This window comes from Peromyscus eremicus, chromosome 11 (genome assembly GCF_949786415.1).
Source record: "Peromyscus eremicus chromosome 11, PerEre_H2_v1, whole genome shotgun sequence".
Taxonomy (NCBI): domain Eukaryota; kingdom Metazoa; phylum Chordata; class Mammalia; order Rodentia; family Cricetidae; genus Peromyscus; species Peromyscus eremicus.
The window spans coordinates 27,926,423-27,949,946 of record NC_081427.1 but is presented as its reverse complement, the minus strand read 5'-3'; the positions used below and the strand labels follow the sequence as shown (position 1 = coordinate 27,949,946).

Genomic DNA, 23,524 nt, shown 5'->3' with positions numbered 1-23,524 from the left:
TGACCTTCTTAGCATGACCTGTTGCAAGGTGTGACTGTATTGAAGAGGAAGAGATGGCTCCTTGAAGTAAGTGGACACAGAGCCAGACATGAAGAACTGTAAGCTTGAGCAGGACCTATAATTTCATAGAAGTGGAAGAAGACACATCTGGAGGTTGGCTGTGAGTAGATGGTTTATTCATGTCACCCTCCCAAACATGGACTATGAGAAGAGGAGGACCCACCAAGAGATCCTCAGAGAGAACAACAAAATGAGGAGACCAAGGAGGGCATCATAGAAGCCTAGCCACTCAGGAACATCACTACTCATTTTTATGACATTTTCTTGAGATGACGTCATTGAATTTGATTTCTCGTTAATCATGTAAACAACTGTCTATGAAGGAAATTTTTTTATTTTATTAGAAATAAGTAGAAATAGTTAAAAGTGCGACTGTTCTAGCAGCTCAGTGATGAACCTTTCTTCGTGGCTACTAGGATAAACATTCAAGTCTTACAGTATATAAAGCAAGAACTGTAAAATGGAAGAAAAGCTCTGCTTTAATACAGAGTTTTGAAAGGATTTTCAATATATTCCCCTAATATAATACTTCCCATAGGGAGTCTTCATGGCTTATGAGTACATTGGCTTTGGACATACTGTTTCTGGTAATTTCTATTTCCAGAATTACTTGAAAGTTCATTTTTATGTTTTTAATATTTTTCTCTTTTTAAGGTGTATGATTAAAATGTTCTCTGATTTAAAAAAGTTTCATTTTCAACTGAGAAGGAGTCACACCTTCACCTGTAATAATGATAATGTACATGACAGACACCATAGTCAATTTGATTATGAAGCTTTATTCTACATTATAAAAAAACCATAGCCTTCATTTCTTTTCCTCTGTAAGTCTTGAGGGTGACCTTTCTCCATCACTGCCTTGTGCATGTTCACTCCTTTGAAGAATCATTTTAATATCCTAAGAGAGAAAGAGCAAAGAAAAGTTACAAATGAAAATAATGAATGTATGACTGATGAACATTTTGTATGTGGCATGATTAAACATTTGCTTTTAATTTACTCCTTTCTTTTGTTTTCTTTGAGAAAAATGTTCCTCATTTCGTGTGAATTCTATTCTGAAACCAACCATGTAGCTGTATCCCTGGAATGATATCTAAGGGTTTCAAAAATTCTCCTTTCTAATCCTGTAATGGAGTTGTCATGTTAAGCAACATTTATAAAAGCAATTACTCAACTATGTCATATAGTGTGTAAACCAAAAGATTATTTTCCTATAAATGAGTAAGACAGTATTCACAGTCTATTAAAGAAAAATTATAATGCCAAATCAATCACATCTACACAGAAGTTTAAATATAGAAAATTTGAGCAGTGGATTTTTTTCTGGAATTTTCATACTTCTTCATTTGTTTCTATCAGTAATGTTCTAGAAATTTAATGTCTTAAAACACAGATTTTTTTCAAAATAAATGTAAGCTTATATATGTAGAATGAATACTATCGTATGCACAAAACACAAAAATTGCATAGTGATGGTAGTTTTAACTTTTAATTTTTTTTTTCAAAATTTAAGAAAGTGTTTTAAGAATCTAAGTTACTTTTTTCCCAGAGCTGATTTTCACGACTTTCAGCTTGTGGTCATCTTACCCATGAAGTCATGGGCTACTTCACTGTCTAGCTTGACTTCCATATCTGTCATACTGTCAGTCACTGCCAGGAAGCACACTGAATAATTCCCTTGAGGGACCCTGTTCCTTCAAAACACTGATCCCCTTAAAGGTAGAGGTCACCCCCTGAGTAAGCTAAGTGGAAAAGAACAGTGGCTCCTATTGATTTCTAGGTCCCACTTGGGACCATTCTACAGGGCAAGCATTAATGTTGGCCGACCTGAGTTAATTTGGGAACTAAGGCAGGAGTTCTGTGATTGACACTCCACAGCATGGGCAAAATGCTGAGATGTGCTCCAGATACACGACAACCAGCATTGGCTAAATTCGAGGTGAAACAGGGGGGCATAATCATCAGTGACAGTGACTGGTGAGAGGACTGATAGTGGCAGATGCCGGGCACTAGTGTTCTGAAAACAAAGCAAGGAAGCAGGTGTCATATATTTTAATAAGGATAAAAGTAAGATTGGAGAGTATGTCAAATCAGATGCCTGGGAGACAGAGTGGGTTGAAAACAACTTTCCAGTTATGATTACATTTGCATGAAGTTGTGCTGTGGGATGCTCTTTCTGTATGTGGTGAATATGTGTTGTTACCACTGGTTAATAAAGAAGCTGCTTTGGCCTATGGCAAGACGGGTTAGAGCCAGGCAGGAAATCCAAACAAAGATACAGGGAGAAGAAAGGCAGAGTCAGGGAAGACGCTGCTGGTGGCTGGAAGGAGCAAGATGTAACGGAACATAGGTAAAGCCATGAGACATGTGGAGATACATAGATTAATAGAAACGGGTTAATTTAAGATAAAAGAGCTAGTTAACAATAAGCCTGAGCCATAGTCCAAACAGTTTGTAATTCATATAAGCCTCTGTGTGTTTATTTGGGACCAATTGGTTGCAGGACACAGGAAAACTCTTGGCTACAAAATTGGGCTTTTATTTGTTTGTAGGACACTCTCTTGTGACACTTTGATCTGAACAGTAGAACAGTTGTTCCTATTTCCCACTGGAGATGTGCTTCGATTGGGAGATTTCTACACCAAAAACTCAGTTATTTGGCATTTGCTCACTATAAGAAATAGTTTTGGTTAAGTTATTGCTGGAGAAAAAGAATTTATCCAGTTATATTTGTCAGTGTACTTGTCATAAGAAATTGCTTCACAGCAATGTAGTTATGATGTTCTTGCTAATTTTGTAACATTTACCCCAAACATTTTTCTTAATAATTTAAGAATATTTTTGAACATACTTTCTTTGCACAAGGTCTGGAAGAGTAGAAGTTAAACATATGACACAAACTGCAAATCTGTAAAATCCAGCACCAAAATATGGAATTTCCAGTTGTATTCACCACTGACCCTTCCTGGAACTTCAGTTAGCTCTTCCCTTGGCTCTTGTCCATGGGAAAATGTGGTTTATAGCCAAAGAGATGAAAGGCATCTATCTCTTTGTCCATCTACCCATCACTTTGCGTGTTTCCTTACAATTGAAAGATTTCTTGGTTACTGATATTTCTATATCCCATAACAGTATCAGTAGTGGTATCTACTTTTATCTGCCAGGAACTGAGCTCAGCACTTTGTGCATGTCAGCTCATTTCATCCATACAAAAGCCCCATGAGAAAGGTACGATAGTTATCTCAATGTCACATTTGTGGAACAAATGCCCAGCACCACATATTTCCAAGATTCTATCATTCACTCTCATAAGTGCAGAGCCAGGCCACCTTAAAACAGAAGCAAAACTAAGGTGTGTTGCTCATTACATATAAACCATTTCTTAAAATATATATATTTTTGAAAGCTGTGGCTTGTAAACACAGACCTTGTAAACACAGAGCTGTTGAGCAACAGCCCCCGTCTTCCCACTGTTTATAACAGCAAACAACTTTTTAACCTTGAAAAACCACACTCTAGGTTTTGCTCTACTTATCTTGAACGATCTTCAAATAACATCACTGTGGTTAAGGTTCATTTAAAAATGCGATCTATTTACTTGTACATGGATATCTGGAGCAAAAAATAACAGTACAGGCGTGAGAGCCCCCCAAGTCTGCAATGTTTATTTCTTTCTGCTTTTTTCCTCCCTCCCTCCCTCCTTCCCTCCTTCCTTCCCTTCCTTCTTTTTCTGATCAGCAAAAATAGGAATGGAATGCCTTAGTGAAAAGAGACCTCCCTTTGATCTCAAATACCCATTTCAGGCTTTCCAGGTCATTGGCTCAACTCTTGCTGATAAAGTCTTATCAGTGAGAATCACATAGATTCTCACCCAGTCTTTTGATTACCACATCAGCCACTGCAGCGAAGTGGAGAAGGAAAGTAAGAGTTTAAGGATCTGACTCAGACTTACAAAGAAGCATTCTGCCACTGAGTTGACTCACTAATGGCTTGCTAGCTAATGGAGAAACGAGCTAGCTTTCCAGCGCGTTAAGTGATATTGGTACTAGGAGTCTGTTGAACTGCAGGATGGTTGGGAGGAGGGGTTCCCAGAAAGAGAGTGAAGTGAATGCATAAGAAGATGTTGGGAATGTCCAGAAGGAGTTTTGGTGATCAAGATGTCAAAACTCTCCTGGCATACTGTGGGTGGTGGCTTGGAATCTCTGACATCCTGCTACACTCCTGCAGAAGGAGGAGCTGTGAATGTCATACTTTGGTGTCAGGACCTGCATCAACACATCATCCTTGCTCTGCATCCTTGCTCTATCTGGGAGTCATCCAGCTTCTGTCCTCCAGTTCAAAACACATCTCATAGTGTTGCTATCACTAGACACTACTCTATAGGAAATAAACGCTTTCCAAAATGAGAGCAATATATCAGTTAGACGAATTCTGTAGCCTCTTGATGTCCCTGGGAACCTTGTGGCTCATCAGAGGCTGACTCTAAAAGCTGGTCATCCCAAGGGTTCTCCTTTCAGGCAGGAACCTGAGCAGAATCTTCTCTGGCCAGTTTAAAGGGCTGTCAAGCTGTTCAGACTTTGTAGGTGGTTTTCTTCCCATTAAGGGAGGAAATAATTGGGCTGTCATTTTATGCTCTTACTTATTCTGGGTAACAGAAAATGAAGTCTATTATACATGATTATAAGAGATTCAGTAATTATTTTACTAGATCAGATGAAGCCTCTCCCCTCATGTGGAACAGATCATTCAGGGTGAGATGGTGTCTAAATGATCAGCTATTGAACTCACTCTATTTTTAAAAAAATAGTAACATAATATGGTTATGTGATACGGAAATGTTTAGAGATGAAAAAATATAATAACATACTCCTATGCTAAGAAGCCGATTGATTCCTCAATTGTTTTATCAAATGATATTTGAAATTTGCTTTTATTTTTTTTAGTTTAATTACTCTTACTAAATCAAGGGAATCACCCTATACCCTTTGCAGAGAGCCTTTCAAGAGGTTGGATCCTGCTCCTCCATGCAGCCCTGCTTCTGTATCTTGGTCCAAGCCTGCCTTCTACCTGGGATGCCCCCATCACCCCATCTCAATAGGAAAACATATTCAGATTTTTCTCCCTCTTGCTTCCCAAACTCCAATTATCTCTACTTTCTGTGTAGCTTAATCCTTCTATGCTTTTAATACACAAAAGTTACAGTTTGAATACCTACAATTCCGTACTTAGTTTGTTTACATTCCGTCATTATTTTGCAATGCTTACATGTCAAAATTATATTGTAAACATAAGTAGAATTTTCACGGGGCAGCAGTCAAGTTTGTTACTCATTCCCCTGCCCCCAACTGGAACTTCTGCTGCTGAATCCAATGGTAGGAGCTCAGTATTGAACAAAATTCATAGCAGCCATTACATGTTTTCTGTGCATGATCCCAGCTAATCTTTTTTTAAATTTTTCTTTATTAAGAAATTTTCTACTCACTCCTCATGCTATCCACAGATCCCCCCTCCTCCCTCTTCCCACCCCCTAGTCCTATTTCCCAAGCCACCCCACATCCTCACATCCCCCAAATCGAGGTCTCCCATGGGGAGTCAGCAGAGCCCAGCTCACTGAGCCTAGGCAGGTCCAAGCCCCTTCCCAAGGCATCAAGGCTGTGCAAGGTGTCACACCACAGGCACCGGATTCCCAGAAGCCTGCCCATGCATCAGAGACAGATCCTGATCCCCCCTGCCTGGGTGCCCCCCAAACAGTTCAAGCCAAACAACCGTCTTCTGTGTCCAGAAGGCCTAGTCTCAGTCCCATGGGGGCTCCACAGCCACCAGTCCACAGTTCATGGGTTTCCACTAGTGTGGTCCAGGTAATCTTTACCAAAACATTTTACACAGAAATAATCATTATCTCTAGTTAATAGACAGGACAACCAGGTACCACCTTGGGGCAGGTAGTCCTGGGTTGTATAAAAAGGCAAGCTGAGTGAACCACAAGGAACAAACCAGTAAAAAGCATTCCTCTATTGCTTCTGTTCAGTTCCTGCCTCCAGGTTTCTACCTTGAGTTCCTGCCATGGCTTCTTCCTCTGATGATGATGGACTATAATCTCTAAACCAAATAAACCCTTTCCTCCCTAAGCTGCTTTTGGTCAGGGTGCCTTATCAGCAATAGAAAGCAAACTAATACACTTATATTACTACACTGACAATATATGCCATGGTTTGAAAATTATGGTGATTATACCAGCACTTGAATGGATAACCTAGTCTTGGTTAGTCCTTTTTGGCAAGAGGAGTCCTAGTCTCTACACCAGTGGTTCTACAATCTGTGAATTGCAACCCTCAAAAGACCACCAGAAAACACAGATATTTACATTATAATTCATAACAGAAGCAAAATTACAGTTATGAAATAGCAAGAAAAATGATTTTATGGTTGGGGGGGCGGTCGCCACAACACAAGGAACTGTGTTAAAGGTTGCACTGCTCTACACATTTCTATTGTAGACAAGCATCATTATTTGACTAAAATAATTCATATCCCTAGTAGTCCATATACTTGGCATTAACTATGACCTACAAACAACCCTGTGCTATACACCCAAGGTAACACCATGTACTAAGGATGTAAATCCATAATACTGAGAATTATTTCAACTGTGCATTAGTGTGCTGCCCTTGAGCATTATAGGCTGACTGCTTTGGGCAAGTCCAGCTTGTTCTCCTTCTTTAATAGTTCACAGTAGGAATGCACAGCATGCCCTTAGTTGGAATCACCTGGATTAGGACAGTTTTGACTCATACTCACAGGAATTTTATAGTCTACATAATTTGCAATCAGGTCCTGAACATAAGGATGTTTCAAGAGAATATTAACTTCAATTGGCTCCAGGTTCTTGGCACCCAGGTCCTGAAAAGTCTTTACGAAGTTCTTTAAAGAAGAACAAAAGTGAAGTTAATTTACTTTGCAATCTTGAAGTTATTTTAAAGTGGATTCATATAATAAAGTAATTCACCATAAGCTCTCTACAATACAATATGTTATTGAAGCAATTCCATGTAAACAGTCTAACCAACCTCTGAATAAATATTCTCTATCTTTAGGTAGCTGGCAAATCTGTTAGCATCCAGTACTTCATTTCCTCCTCCAAACACTTTGAGCAGGGTTTCCAGGGAAATCTTTTCAGTGTTTGCATTTTCCGGGATTTCTTCCTCCTTCTCATCTTTCTCCTCTTTGAGTTCCCGCTCCTCTCTAGTTACATTTTCCTCGGCTTCGGGAAATTCTTCGTTGGGACTCACAGTGGAGATGGAGGTCTGTCAAATCAAATGATGACAACATTCAGCCAGACTGAAGTACTTACAGCAATAGAGATGTTTCACCAACTCATTCACCATACAGGACCTGTGCAAAGGAAGGCCGGTGCTTATCACACAAATCCACTAAACAAACTGAAGAAGAAAATGCACTGACTACATTCAAAACCAGTGTCAAGATCCTAGAGCAGTTTAGTTTATAGTATCCAGAGGTCTCAGTGTGTGATGTGTGCCATTCATCCCAACCAATCCTCATGCTTACTACACTACCAGGTACATAAAATTCTTCATAAAGGTACACAGAAACAAATTAGTTTAATTGGTTCCCAATGTCTATAGATGATAGGTTTACTGTTGAAACTGATTTCACTTGAGGTTATGGCAAGTTCACATCCCAAGTCAGGTTGGGATTATTATTGGTGCTTTTCAAAATTTACTCAAGAGATCTGAATTCAGATGCTCTCATTTCATATATAGATAAGATGATGTTGCTTCTGAAACAACATCTTATATATGGAAAGTCATAAAAGTAATTGTGTCTCTTGACTCCATAGGTATAGATTAGGAATGACCCTGAATATTTGTGAACAAAAAGTTTTGAATACAGAAGTTAATTCAGTTTTTATAATAAAACAGATAATTTATAATCTCCAAAGTGGGGGAATAGTGATACAAATCATAGTTTTATGACGGGACACAATTCTGTTATAAAACTTACAGTTTGGAAGGATACCCAACCTAACAAGAATGCACTCACAGAGCAAATTCATAAAAATCCTAAAAAATATAGTAATAGATATACTAGAATCATTTTGTTATATGACCGCTTATCAATAAAATAAAGGACACATTATATTAAAGTATCAACAATAGTTATTATTCAAAATTTCTGCAGTAAATTTGTATGTATAGGGCCACACATGTGTATTTTCTAATGATAAAATAATCGATATTTACTTACTCAGCATAGAGAAATAAATTTTGGTTGGCCAGACATCTGTGAACACATGGATTCTGATTTTCCTTTACCACTAGGGATGGGGAACTGATAATTTAAGAGAGTGTAGATGTCTTTAACTACTCAATTCAATTGCTTCATTAATTGTTAGTTAAGTGCTTCCTAGATAAATGTGACATGCCATACCCAGCAGAATGAGGGCAATAAATTAAGCCTTTGGAAGTCATGTGTCCCCATAGAGGTTTTGGAGGTACCATTGCCAGAGTTAAAAAAATGACATACAATTGATTTAGATTGGGGAAGTCACCCACCTTGCTTTTGTTGGGAGTTTCTAGCTTTTGCTAAATAGAGAATTTAATTGAATTTTGAAAAGGGGGTAATCACGGTTGAATATTTGGTGATTAAATATATATTTCCACTTATTAAAATATTTATTTCTTTTTCCACTCACAATTATTAAAAGCTATGTAGTTAAATTCAGAAACAGATGTTAGTCTCTTTACTTTGGGTCCTTGGTAATTACTTCTTCAGTTACTCATCGGTAGGTTTCTAGGTCAGCAGAACATTTGGCAGAGTGAGATGAATATAGACTGGATGGAAAATTTCACGTTGAATAGATGCAGAATGAATGGATGTTTATGTGAAATGTAGTACAGGCCCTGTGACACAGTGTAGAGACAGAACCTGTGGGTGAATGAATCACTAGTTTGTTCAATAAGCAGGCAGTTTCAAAGTTAGGAAAACCTGGCCTCCTTGTCACCATGTATATAGTTAGGGACACACTTCCTTTTGAAAGACCTGATATACATACACATCATGGAATAAATAATTTTTGATCCAAAATGTAACAATTTATATATCCAACATTTTAGGGGAAAAAAATCTTTCACTTACTAATGCCAGAGGCTTTTTACAAAGTTCTTGTTGTTTTTGCCCTTTTGAACTTGGAATATACATTGTGGCCCAAAGGTAAGAGAGGAAAGGATGGAAGGACAGCCTCTGTGTTCTGAGAGGCATAAGTATAAAAGGAATATGCAAGAAAAGGAGTTCACTCTAACAGATGCTGGAAAGAGAAACCGTTGATGGCAGTGAGAAGAAAAGCCAGTGCTTTTGAATATTTACCCATGGCATCAGAACAGAGAGATCCATGCCACTTAAACAGAGGAGTGGGAGCACCTTGAGCACTGTGTTCTGCTGCTCTGACTCTCAGAGACTGACCTCAAAGCCTTTCAATAACTGTGTCCCTGAAATGATGCCTGTGCAACTTTCTGACCATACATTTCTGTTATTCACTCAGCTCAGGCCTAATCCTCTAACGCAGAAAATAATTTTGGTTCTGAGAACAAAAGCATCAAATGAAAGAGTGAATGAAGTATACGTGCTTTGAACTCCAGGGTCTTAAACATGCTGCCAAGAGGGGTTTAATGAGACCTCAGCAGTGTGGGAGCAGCAAACTAACAATCTATTAAGTCTAACACCACAGTCTCATACCACAGGGGTTCTAGAATTAGCCATTTTCCCCAAATTTCATTTACTTAAAGATTAAGTTCACCTAAACTAGTACATTCTTGATAAATGCTTTGCTCATGAACTTTTAAAAAAATTACCTAAGAAGCCATGGCTTTCCATAAAAGGTCTGGGCTACGTTGGATAAAAGCAGCATGGCAGTAAAGATACGGAAGGAAGGTATAAAATAAGGGGCAGGATTTCCCATTGTTATAATAGTATAGGCAGAAAGTAAAAGCAGAGATTTGATCAAATGCCTTGAGGGTGCATAGAGGTTGGTTGGAGGTGCTATTTCTGAGTGAGATCTTTGCAGACTCCTGGGATGAGGTTGCCCAGGAAACCAGAACACAGTTGGAAAGGACTCAGGAATGGGCGGGCATTACTGGGGATAAAACGCTATTCAGGAGTGAGTGGGAGTGAGTGAGGTGGGCAATTCTTGTATTCCGGAAGTGCTCAGAGTTCATTCCACGTCTGGAACAGTCCCTGAAGGCTCAAGAGAGACACGTCCCAACCTCCACAGCTGTCTTTGGTTTCTGTTGCATAATAGTTTACTTTCTAAACAATGTCCTTGTGCTTTGAGAGAGCTCTGAAGAGCTGCTCTCAGACAGAGCTACCTTCCTGGGTAGGAACGCTAACATGAGGTAGTGAATGAGTCAGGGACATCAGGGATGAGGGCCACCGATTCCATGTGACTTGGTGCCACCCACCACAGCAGTCACATGCTGCTACAGTAATAGCTTTGGCACAGCCTCTCACTTTTTGGTCTTTCTTACTCTGGGCAGAATGATTTGTCCCTCTCCTTGCCTCCTTGCTCCTGTAGCTGAGACTCCATTTCTTAGACATTCTGAGACACCACCATCTCTCCTGTTTTCTGGCTCTACTCACACATACTGAGCATTTGCTATATGCAGCTACTTTGGAGGACGTAAGACAGACTTGACTAGATCGCTGATGGGGATAATGTGGACCCAGGAGTCAATGGATAGACAAAGCCCTGCATGAATTATTGCATCTCCTTACTTCCCTCCTTTACCCCTTGGTTTAGTCTGTGCTCAGAAGAGCAGCCAGAGGGATTGTGAGATGATCCAAGTCAGGTAACTGTGCTCTTCCAATGATTTCATCTTTCAAAGGGCAGTGCTGAGCTAGGCTTTCCCTACAGCCCTTACTGTCAAGTTGTGCAAAGCCAGGAAAGTAGGGAAGACGAAGGCTAATAAATCACCTTATGAGAACCTTGTGGCAGAGAGAAAGGCTAGAAACGCTCCTGTCAAAGTCAGCTGGAACTGTCTGGAGCTGCTGGCCCAGGTTCATAGGTGCCTCCTCAGAGTGTCTAAAGGTAATTAGTGACTCCTAATAAACTTCATGTGTGGTGTTTTGAATAAGAGTGGCCCCCATAGGCTCATCTATTTGAATACATGATCATCAGGGAGAGGTACTACTGGAGAAGGATTAGGAGGTGTGGCTTTGTTGGAGGATGTGTGCTGCTGAGGGGTGGGCTTGAAGTTTCAGAAGAACAAACCAGGCCCAGAGCCATTTCTTTTCCTGCTGCCTGCAATTCCAGATGTAGAACTCTCAGTTGCACCTCCAGCACCACGCCTGCCCGCATGCCATCATGCTTGTTGCCTTGCTGATAAAGAACCAAATCTCTGAAACTGTAAGCAACCCCCCAATTCAATGTTTTCTTTCATAAAATTTGCCTTGGTCATGGTGTCTTTTCATAGCAATAGAACAGTGACCATGGCACCACGTAACAGGAGCATATACAGGAAAGCCCATGATACACAATGGTCTACAAAGCCCAATGTAAAGTAAAAGACCAATCCCTTGTACAATGAACTGATGAGCTTCAATTTTCTATAATCTTCTGTAATTACTATCGACTCTTTGACCGTGTGTCCCTGCTTGGTTCTTTATTGTGGAAACCCAGATAACTTGCTGAATGTCTGCTGTACCCAAAGATATTCCAACATATATCATATATCCATATATCACTGCTGGTATGGTTTTTTTTTTTTGAAACCTGCCCCCATCTCAGAGCCTTGTCAGGCTCTCTTCTCCCACCCCTCCAGGTGTCTTCCTTGGTTTTTGTCAACTTGACACAAATGTAGATATATCTAGAAAGAGGGAAACTCAGTTAAGGAAATCCCTCCCTAAGATTGCCTGAACACAAGTCTGTAGGGAATTTTTTATTTTTATTGTTGATTGATGTGGGAGGGCCCATCCCACTGCAGTGATGCTATTCCAGGGCAGGAGTTCCCAGGGTGCACAAGAAAGCAAACTGAGAAAGCTAGGAGGAGCAAGCCAGTGAGCAGCATTCCTCCATTGCTGCTGCTTTGGTTCCTGCCTTGAGTTCCTGTCCTGACTTCCCTCAGTGATGGACTATGAACCAAGAGCTGTGAGCTGAAATGAACCATTTCTTCCCTAAGGTGCTCTTGGTGTTTTTTGTTTGTTTGTTTTTTGCTTTTATTACAGTGAGGAATCCTAACAAAGACACTCAGCCTGTTTGTAAGACACTTCACAAAGGAGAACATATCTATCCAAAGTCTTGTATTCCCCCACCCACATATACTCCCATGTTTTTATTTGTTAGTCTTTTTGTTTAAAACCACCATCTGACATGTCTGTATTTTGCTTATTTAATCATTGCCTATCACCATCCTTCTGGGATGCTTTTTATTCACTGGTATAACCCAGGCACTGTGGCCCCCAGGAAATACAACTGCTCACTAAATGTTTATGGAAACAATGATACTTCTGTATCCTATGTGGGCTTCAGAACCCTCTGAGGTATGATTTAAAAGATACCCAGAAGAGGGAATGACAAGACCAAAGGCAAGAGGCACAATTGCCTCTTGAGACTGAGGTCCTACATTAATCTACTCTTTAGCCTGCACAGGTCTGGGTCCTATGGGGTCGCAGAGCTGAGAATGGTGGTGAACACAAGCCCCTATCCCTAACCCAGAAGATATCTCCAATTAATGACTGCTCACAAGTGAAAAATTAATTTTCTCCAAAGGAGTCTCTCTGTATATAAAAAACATATTTAAGCTCAGATGCCCCATGCCCAGCAGTAGATGGCCAACACAAAACATACCTAATGGTATTTTTAGTCTCACAACGCTTTGTCATGGCTTTTTTTACTTTTAAACTTTACAGGTCCTTTGCATATATATTTTGGTTTCTAGTTTTGTGTTTTTATGTGATTTCTGTGTATCTCTGCATCTATATATGTTTCTTGAACTTTTTCTTTGGTTCTTTTTCTTCAGTTTGCTTTTTTGTTTTCTCCTATTCTGGTTTGTTTGTTTTTTATATTTTATTATTATTATTTATTTGGACTGATTGTATCCTAATGAGAGAAAAAGAGAGGGTGTGGATTTGGGTAGATAAGGTAGTAGGGAGGATCTCAGAGGAGTTAAGAAAGGGAAAACCATATCAGAATATATTGTATTAAAAATGCACTTTCGCCGGGCGGTGGTGGCGCACGCCTTTAATCCCAGCACTCAGGAGGCAGAGCCAGGCGGATCTCTGTGAGTTCGAGGCCAGCCTGGGCTACCAAGAGAGTCCCAGGAAAGGCGCAAAGCTACACAGAGAAACCCTGTCTCGAAAAAACAAAAAACAAAAAAAAATGCACTTTCAATTAACATATATATGTATATATCTTTCTAGGCTTTTAAAAATATATGTTTATATATTCTTTAGTTTGAGTTATCTCCCTGTTTGATACATCATTACTTCATTTCTTAGGGTATGGATTAAGCAATTAGATGGAATACATTCAGGAAAGAAAACACATTTCTAGATCTTGCCCTAAGTTTGAGGAGGCAGAGTAAGACAAGTGCCTGCTGCCCACCAACATCCCCCCATACAGTCTTATGAGCCCAAGTGGAAGATGACTTCAAAGAAATTTTCACCTTACCATGTGAGCAAGATGGATATCAGAGGGAACAGGTGGGACAGAGAAGGGCAGCCACCATCTGAGATCAGGGAAATTCTCTGTCCCTGGTACAGCCATTTCACTGAGATCTCAGAGCAGGCTGCAATTCAGGCTTTAGTCATAAATCCAGTATTAGTTCAAAGGAAGCACAATCTATACAGAGATATAGAGACATCATTGTGAAAGTGACAAATGCCATTCTCAGGACAGATGCCCATACCTAAGTTACTAATGCAGGAAAATTCTAAAGTTTTCTACTCTGGAAAAGACCAATATTCCTTGCTTGTGTATTTACTACTGTGTAGGTGTTGAATCATTAGCTGCAGCATATGTATTTGAAGACCCCCTTTTTAGCTTATTGGGTACCAGTCATCCTCACCCTGGCCTGCTTCTTATTGTCAAACTGCAGTTTCAAATGTAACAGAGCCTATTTCTTCCTGTAAGTTAATGCTGTCAAGAGACTTCCCCAGTTCTTCCTGATCATCTCTACTATTGACAAATATATGTGAACAGGAAATAAGCATGGCCGGGACCCTGAGGGATCTGGACAACAGCCCCCTTGCCACTGAGACCACAAAGAGCACAGAAAGAAACACCATCAGGATTCTGCTCCTGGGAGAACAGATGGGCAATCAAAAGCCAGAAAGAAATGTAAGTGGGCACCAGAGAAGCATGTTAGTTTGTATCTGATGGGAGGTCTTTCGATCTGAAAATGGCAAGAAATAACAGGAGAATGGGTGGCTTCCAAATTAGCTAGAAAGTCTCTGTGCCCTTTGAGGGAAATGTGGCAAACGTCTGTGGTTTTGAGGCTAAAATGGTGTCAAAGGTCGTATTCTTGAGGGCAGTGTCCAAGGTCAGGGTTTGCTTCAGATCCATTTTTCATGTACTCTAAAACACTTGGATCAGATTAATAATCTATTTCCTTTTTGTTTATCATGATTGAAACTTCTTTCAAAACACAGTCTAGTCTGCTCCTTTGGGAGCAAACTTCAACCCCACCAAGAAACTTTGAACAGATGTTAATTTTTACTACAAACGTGTTTGGAAGAATTTGAGTCCCTGACTTTAATACGATTGAGGCAGGTTTACTGGAAGACCTGGTACATGTAAAGCATTGTGCTGAAGACCTGGCAAAACATGGTGAAAAAAAAGAAAGAAGCGAGTCCCTACCATCATGAGTTTTGATTGTTCTGGTGTCCTCACTTCCATCCAGACCCCAGAGTTGTTGCATTTGTGCCATGTAGTTACCTTTTCTGCAGTCAGCATAGGAGTTTCGATCTGCCGGAAGATGTGAGTTCCCACAGCCACACTGAGGGCCCTGTAGACACCTTCCATAGGGTCCGGGTGGCATGCGAAATACAGCAACATCTGAGTGTAGTCAAGCAGGGGTGGATCCTTCTCACTGTCAGCGAAGAGCCTAAAGAAGAACTGTCACATGCACAGTCTTTAACTAAACATAAAATAGGTTCACGGTATGGTGAAGAAGCAGACGGGGCAATGAGGAGCAGATAATCCGGGTAAGCCATCCTTACATTTACTGAAGCGTGAGACAGCAAGTGGGCATTACATCAGGCCACCCACTAACTGTGGCAATTGCTATGTGACACAAAATAACACAGATTCATTGCTTTAGCCATTTAACAAGTGCTTGCTGAGTACCTTAATGCGCTAGGCCTGGACTTTTTAAGTCTTTAAAAACAAGTAGTAAGGGACCAGCTTATGAGGAGTTAATTTTGCTATGGAACAGTGTTTGATGGACAAGACATTGATGCACTCCTAACTCGCTGTATCTGTGGTTACCTGCACAAAATTGGGCCTGTCAACATTTCACTGTAGAAGGGAGGAGTAAAGGTCTCCTGAGTTCCTACCCCTCTCTTAAGGACTTATTGATGGTTAATCAGTTGGTGGCGACAGAGGAAGTGGGATGCTTCTTCAGTGGTATAATTATTTAAATTGCTCATGCTCCAGTGAATATTCCCCCACCCGTGCTCATGTAGATGGCCCTATTTAAATCCAGTGGGTCATACATTTGAAAAAGACATAAAAATGGGAGGTCAGATGGTGACTTGTTGGGAGGAAAAAGGATTTCAGTAGGGAGAAGAGAGGAAGAGGGAACAGGGTGATAAGGGCTGAAAAGACTATTACAGATATATATATATATATATATATATATATATAAAATTATTAAAGAATAAAAAGTGACTTAAAAACAAACAAACAAAAAGCCCATAGTACAGAACATCTAAGTAATATTGTGGGGACCTCACAGTTCAGGAGCAGTGTGTAGTGTTCAGTTACATTTTACCAACACTGAGATGTTAAAAAGTGGTGCTGAGAATCCCTGAGGGGGTGTGTGTGTGTGTGTGTGTGTGTGTGTGTGCGTAAGCAGTACTCAGATAATCTTTTCTGTCCTGTGGACACTACACGGCATGTGTCCATATGTTCACTCACTGACATTGTCAGCCATCTTTACCCATGTGAACATCTTTTTCTCAGATTCCAGTCTGTCTCTTTTGCTCCATAAATTTCCTACCAGAATGTTAGAGCCACACCTTTCTATGTACCTAAAGTCATAGGTACATGTTCTATGTTTCTAAGTTCCACTGCTGAATAAAAAGCTACAAACACTGTCCGGGATTGACATTTCTAAACACTTTTAGCTTTCACAAAAAATAGTTTTCATGTGACCTGATGATCACAGCATTCTTCCCAAGTACTGAGGAATCTGTTCATATTACTGGAAGATGTGTTCATAAAGTCACGTGGAAACCATCTTCCAAGGGCTTTATATGAGGAACAAGTGTGGTGACACGTGCTTTAAATCCTAGCACTCAGGATGAAGAGTCAGGCAGATGTTTGTGAGTTCACGGTCACCACCATTTATGTAGCAAGTTCCAGGCCAGGCAGGGCTACACAGTGATACCTTTGTCCCAAAGAAAGAAATGATTCATGGGATAATTTATCTTAATCCTCCTGTTTCACATTAAAAACATCAACACACAACTATTAATCTTGCATGCCAACCACATATCTTGGACCTTGTTGATAATTACAGGGCTTCTCCTTCAACTTCTCTCCTGCTAGCACATAGCAGAAATGCTTAGGGGAAATAATCATGAGGTTTTAACTCCACACAAAGTTAACTAAGGAATGCTGAGAGTGGGAGAAATCGCCTACCCCAGGAAAAAACACACCAATTGGTTATCCAAAACCAAATGCTCAGCCCTGAAAAAATATGTACAAATAATATTGTGCAGACTGAGCAGGTTATATTTAGGAATATATATGTATTTACATATATGTATAGCAATTAATGAAAACAAGAGGCTATAAATTTGAAAGAGATCAAGGATGGGTGTATGGGAGAGTCTGGAGGGAGAAAAGGGAAGGGGAAAATGATGTAAAATGATCTCATTGAAAAATGATATCAAAAGTAAAGGAAAAATATTTTAAAAATTGAGTTCAATTGAAGGGAATTGCTTACTTAAATGTTATAAAGGAGTTATATCCAATTTTGTACTGCAATTTTGAGCTTATGACTGACTAAAATCTGAACCACCAATATATTATACAGAATTTGCTGTGATGTCTAAATCTACAATTCAGATATTCTATTATATCACTGAATGTGACTATGCATATATATAAAAAACACTCAGTTTTTTATATAGAAGTCAGAGTGACCTCAGATTTTAAGGTTTTACATCTATTGTGGCCTCAGGGGGAGCAGTAGATTATACTGCTGTTATTGATGTCATACTGAGCACAGCAAGCTACTTATGGACAAAGGTAATATTATATGTAAATCTTATTTTTTTAAACAAAATCAAACGATATGGGTAAGGCAAATACTTGCAAAATGATAGAATCTTGTCCCTCAATTTTAGAATTGGAAGAATGCTTATGAGTTTCAGAATTGGGAAAATTACTTATTAGATAGATGGGAAAACAAAACACAACCCAAGTGAGTCCATGGAAAGTTTCTGATAGTCATATAGGTAACAGAAGATTTTGGTCTCTGTCTCTTCTTCCTAGAATTTATCTACAAGGAACAATTCTCTGAATGAGTATTAAAGCTTGGACTTTGGAGAAACAACAAATGATCTAAAGTAAGTGCAGAATCAGGGAAAATTCCTTAAGGGGAAGAATGGAAGAAAATAACCATTGCCACATACTACATAAAAAAATTATCCAAGTAACATGTGTATGGTGGGTTTCTGGCTCTAAGCCCAGTATTTGGAAAGTTGATGCTGGGCTAGGCTTGCTGCACATTCTGAGTTACAGAATAATAATCATCTCAAAAAAATCAATAATAACAATAAAAAGAGTCTTACTAATTACCTCTATAAGATGTTCCTGCCTATTGAATGGCAAGGGATCAAGGGGATTATCTGGAACTTTTGCATCTTCATCTCCTGTAAACCACAGACCCGCCTACAAACAAACAAACAAAAATATATTTACATATAATGAAAATCCTTAATATACTGTGCAAAGATGTAACATCTCCTCTTAAAGTCAAAGATCTAAAGAATACTGTTCTACTCTCCATCCAGTGATCTCCAAAATACAGGGTAAAGAAGACACAAAGGGTCTGGAGAAAATAATAGATTTGCATTTGCATTATTTTTAATCTCATTCTTTTGCCATTTTTATTTTTATATTTGATAAAGTATCTGTTAGTGCTATCATACCAACATATATTACACAAATAAAAGTCAACATAGTAGGGATTCTAGTTATGTTTTAGTGTTTGGAGTGTGAAAATCCCTGGGAAGTTACTACCGCAGCTTAAGCTCTTACTGGCTACACTTTGCAGGGGGTCTGTGTGTTGATAAGCGCAGCCCTCATTCCCCATATCCTGGTCATATCTTCAAAGTGTCTTCCTATTCCCATTGGAGAATGCCTCCGCCATCTTTTCCTTCTTTCCATTTCCACTGCTACTACCCTGCTTTACAGCCATATGACCTCTGCCATGCATCAGCCACTCAGTTCTTTGTTTTCATTTCTAGTCTCTGTTACTTTTTTTTATGTGACCCTATTGAATTACTCAGACCTTCAATGCTGTTACACCAGTCTCTACTCAGATCCAGCGTCTGATCCTAGTCTTTAGATCACATTATCCTTTGTGTTGAAGGTGACTTCTGCACTCCTTTTCACTCATAAAAATCAATACTTCTTTCTAGAAGGTATTAGATCACACAGAGAGGCTCCTTTAATCTCTGTCTCCTTTAAGCTCCACTTGACCTGACTATACCACGACTTTGGCACTTCCTCCATTTTGTTTGAGTTGTCATTCATGTCTGCCAATTAACACCACACAAAAAGTGTTGAGTTAAAAGATTATATATTAAGAAACTAGAATTTTATATCTGGTAAGCTCTTCACACACACACACACACACACACACACACACACACACACACACACATACACACACACACAACTTGTACCTAGGTTGTCTTCCAGAGTGATAAGCAGTCCTTAATACTATCTACTACCAAGAGTTACTACATTGTCTACGCTCCATGCCTTCTTTTCTTCCTTCCAAGAACTGATAGCACTTTCTGTAATCATTAATGGTATCCCTGGGTTTCCTGTAGAAGTGAAGCATGGATTTCCTTTCTATGTTGGAAAGGAGACACTTTTACAACTAACAAATTAAAAAACAATACCGTATCTGATGGGAAAATATACTTGATAATGTCATTAGGAAGCTACTCTGTAGAGGAAACATCAATGAACTTGAAGACACAGCAACAAAAATTATACAAAATAACTCCAAAGTCTCAAAAATTTTAGTGATGTGAAATTTTAAGTTTGGATCTATGTAGTAATGCGCTTAAATTGCAAAGCAACATCCAGTTAACTGTGTATTGTCTTACTGGATTAATAGGTTATTTCTCTTTAAAATATGAAAAAGTTCTTGGCACTCTTATACTAACACTTGACCAAAGAATTTAGACTATTTGTGTTTCCTTAGAGAAGTTGTTCTGTGTTTATGTTGGTCCTAGAACACCTGAATGATTGAGCTCGCGGTAACTATATGTTCTCATCAGTAAAAGACAAGTTGATGCCTCAACAGTATATGATTCTACATGTTGTCCATCTCTAAATTATACAATTCCACAGTCTGAGTATTCCTCTACATAGGACCGTTTGTGACAGCGACAACAGGACCAGAAGCAGAAGGCAAACAAGACTTGACGCCCATTACCCAACCACAGGACATTGTCCAAACAACTTCCATTTTAGAAGTTTCAGAAATCAGCACATGTCTTAATGGCTGCTGTGGTGAACTGGGAAAGGAGGGGGGGGCTGGCAAACAGAGAGCAGAGCAGACAGCTCTTCCTTCCCAGAAAAGTTGATTTCAGCGCCACAGTTATGTTATTTTACTGGTCTAATGTGACATATTCAATAGTTCACATACAATTTTCCTCTAGAAATGGTTTTGACTTTTTCCCCCATGAAACACCATATTTTTTGTGTGTGTGTGTGAGAGCCATTGAGTGTTTGAAATCTGAGAGAGGCATGCAGTAAAGTCAAGTGCACATTCAGTGTCCTGGGAGATCTGGGAGTGGGAAGTAAAGGGAGACAGTCAACAATTCCCCAAACACAGACCGTGATCACATAAGTACATGAGTTCTCCTAGATGCATCGTCTAACATCCTGCAAAAAACTCACACTTTTGGTGAAGGATGGTTCTAGTTTTGGATCAGCGTTTTGGGAAAGGTTGCCAGCAGCCTTTGTTCTCTTGTTTGTAAAAGGATGATGCTCAATTTGATAGCCTGTGTCAACCAACAACTAAGGTTTGCACAAAGGTCCACTTCTTAAAAATCTTAAGCTATCTGGATACAGTGTAAGTTTCACTCTGCTGCTTTCATTTTCAAATAAAATCATCATAACAAACGGGGCGACCTTCCTAATTTGCTGTTTGAGAGGTACATACATCAGAGCTCAATTAGCCAAGCTAGCATCTTGATCAGCCTTAAAGAAACTCATTAGGATTCAAGTGTTTCTTCATTTGGCTCAGTGTGTGAGCACAGGAACCTCTAGGCTACCTAATGAAAAGGATGCCACCTATTATTTCTAAACAAGACAAGACTGGAAGCTCTGTAAGCTTTCTGTGAAATCACACACACACACACACACACACACACACACACACACACACACACACACACGGGAGAAAATTCTCTACAGATCAGCACCCTGCTTCAAAGTTAAGGCCTTATAAGCGACTCCTTCCTTTGTTGTCTCTAATGATATGGAATAATGGACAAGTTACATTCAGTTAATAGAGACAAAACAAGTAGTTCAGGCACCCCTGTCATTTATAGCATTCCATCACCAATCACAACATTCAAATTTTAAAAAGATGGATTAAATGTTCATATATCTGACCTGATGATTAGAAGAACTTCTATCTATCTATCTATCACCATTTATCATCCTAATGACCAATTATTTTCTTCAATCATTTGTAATCTGGCTCCTGTATTAAAACTTCCAGCAATCCTGCTCTATAGCAAGCCACCAGTTACAAAGAGCAGGTGCTGTGTTCTGGGTTACCCTTAGATGATTTCATCTGTTCCTGTTTTTCCACATCCATTTCTATAGCAGTGACTTAGAACTGCCTCTTGACCTGCTGTATCAGATGGGAAATTTCTGCCTGCATAGTCATAGACATTTTAAACTCAATCTGTCAAAACAAGTCCCATCATCCACTAGCCTCCTCATCCCAAAGGAAAAGAACAAACATCCTTCAGCCTCCATGTTCTTCACCACTGCTCTTGCTATTCTTGGGGGTATAGGGTACTGGACAGTGGGATTATTTAAAGCCCTGCATGTGGTTTTAATTTACATCCATAGGCAATTAACTACTGGTTGAGAACTCAGGAGAAGGAATAGTGAAGTTTTTGTGACTTTATTAAGGATCATTAGTTCTCCAGAAAATTTTGGCTTTATTATTTTTATTTTTTTCTGATGCTTTCCCTGAGGATGGAAGCCACACTCTTGCCTAGGACCTTGACTCTGTTTGTGCTGGCTGCATCGGAGCTTCTAAGGAGCACAACAGTGATCTGAAATGTGATGTGTCATCAGTGAGCTGGATCCTTGTTAGGACAAAGGGTTTCAGTATTAATGGTGTACCTGCTTATACTGTTCGAAAGTGATGGTGCCTGTCTGTGCTTCATCCATGTACTTAAACCTCTGCAGGGTCTCCAGGAGCTCCTCCTCAAGGGGCATTGGCCATGGCATTGCTGTGACCATCAAGAACTTCCTCCAGTCCACAAACTCTGAGTTTACTGTTAATAAGGATGTTATCTCCTGCAACTGGAAGAACACAGGGAATCTCACTGGAGTGTTTGTGTGACTAACTTGAAGCTCCTCCCACTAAGACTTTCAGAGTTTGGTTCTAAGGAAAGAGGGATTTTGCATTGGCAAGCAGAGCCAGTTCTGGCTCAGGTTTACTTTCATTTTCTGTTCTAACAACCGATCCACATCAGCTAATAACCAGAAAGGGTTTTATTTCTTTTTTGCTGTCTTGGCATTTACGGTGTTTGTTTACTGTGACTCATTCAGTTTACTCATGGGATTTCAGTTAACCTTGCGTCCTTTCACCAGTGGAAGGTTAAAGACTGGGAATGTAACATACTGACAGGGTAGCGCACTGTAACTATTGTATTTCCTAGGGCATTTATGAGATGACCGTGAGAAACAAGGACTCTCAAAATCATCTACTGTTACTTGTTAAGAGAGTTGCAAACTGATAGTAATTTAGTTGACTCTCTTAGTTTCTGAAATAGTTCAGCGTTTAGTCATCAATTATATGTCTTACTTTCAAATTCATCCACTCATTTGAATTTCAGAGATTTCTTGCTAGTGCCACTAGCTGGGTAAGCACTAGTTCTCTTAGAACTATTGACTGATCAACTAAGACCAGTATCAAAGCCTCTGGGATCCCAAACGAAGCAGAAGCTCACATCAGGTTGGGTGAGGTGCATCCAGCTACTAGGAAAGTTGTTGGTTCCAAAGTTCAGGGTCACCAAATCAAACAGAATGTCAGTGAATGCTTTATTTCCTATGATGCCTACAACACAAGGAAACACTTATTTATTGACTTTCTTAATTATTTAGCACTGCAACCATTACTTTAGAAAGAAGTTACTTTAAAAACATTAAAAAACAAAAGCAAAACTCTGATGTTCTTGTTATCTCTCCAAAGAGTCCTCTTTGGTCCAGGAAAAAACAAAAAAACAAAAATAAAACAAACAAACAAAAAGACATTCCTGATTGAGAAAATATTGAAATTGCATATTTAGGTTGAATTTTTAAGAGACATGCTAAATTTTGCTATACCCAGTAAAACACAGAGGTAAAACATTTCATATTTCGAACACATACAAACAAGATGACAATCATAAGGAAGGTAGCACCCATCTCCCCGTCTGTCCTCCAGTTAGCAATTGCTTGCTTTTGTAACTGCAGGGGGATTTAGATGGCTATTGAATTGAATTCAATGAGATTGCAGGTTCTAAATAAACATAAAATACCACTAAACATCCAACTGCCTTGCTCTTGTGCACTAATCTACGTTAGCATATCTACAAGACACAGCTCCTTAGATTCTTATTCCAAGTTGCATGCACATGCACTAGAAATAGAGAAACAAAATAAATAAACTTAAACAACAACAACAAATACATTTAGCCAACACACAGAGCAAAGGTACCTTCTAGAATTATGGCAGACCAGTTATATATA

General features: G+C 39.4%; 1 protein-coding gene across 1 annotated transcript in view; it reads right to left on the bottom strand.

Moving 5' to 3' along the window:
* Window positions 1–819: 819 nt before the first annotated feature.
* Spef2 (sperm flagellar 2) overlaps window positions 820–23,524 on the bottom strand; it is a 166,246-nt gene continuing 143,541 nt past the window's right edge. Inside the window, exons 31-37 of the mRNA XM_059276634.1 lie at window positions 22,744–22,850; window positions 21,911–22,093; window positions 18,101–18,193; window positions 15,008–15,187; window positions 7,128–7,364; window positions 6,859–6,981; window positions 820–958 (exon numbers count right to left, since the gene is read on the bottom strand). Coding sequence (XP_059132617.1) covers window positions 869–958; window positions 6,859–6,981; window positions 7,128–7,364; window positions 15,008–15,187; window positions 18,101–18,193; window positions 21,911–22,093; window positions 22,744–22,850 — 1,013 coding nt within the window. The 3' untranslated portion in view covers window positions 820–868. The remainder of the gene's footprint in view (window positions 959–6,858; window positions 6,982–7,127; window positions 7,365–15,007; window positions 15,188–18,100; window positions 18,194–21,910; window positions 22,094–22,743; window positions 22,851–23,524) is intronic.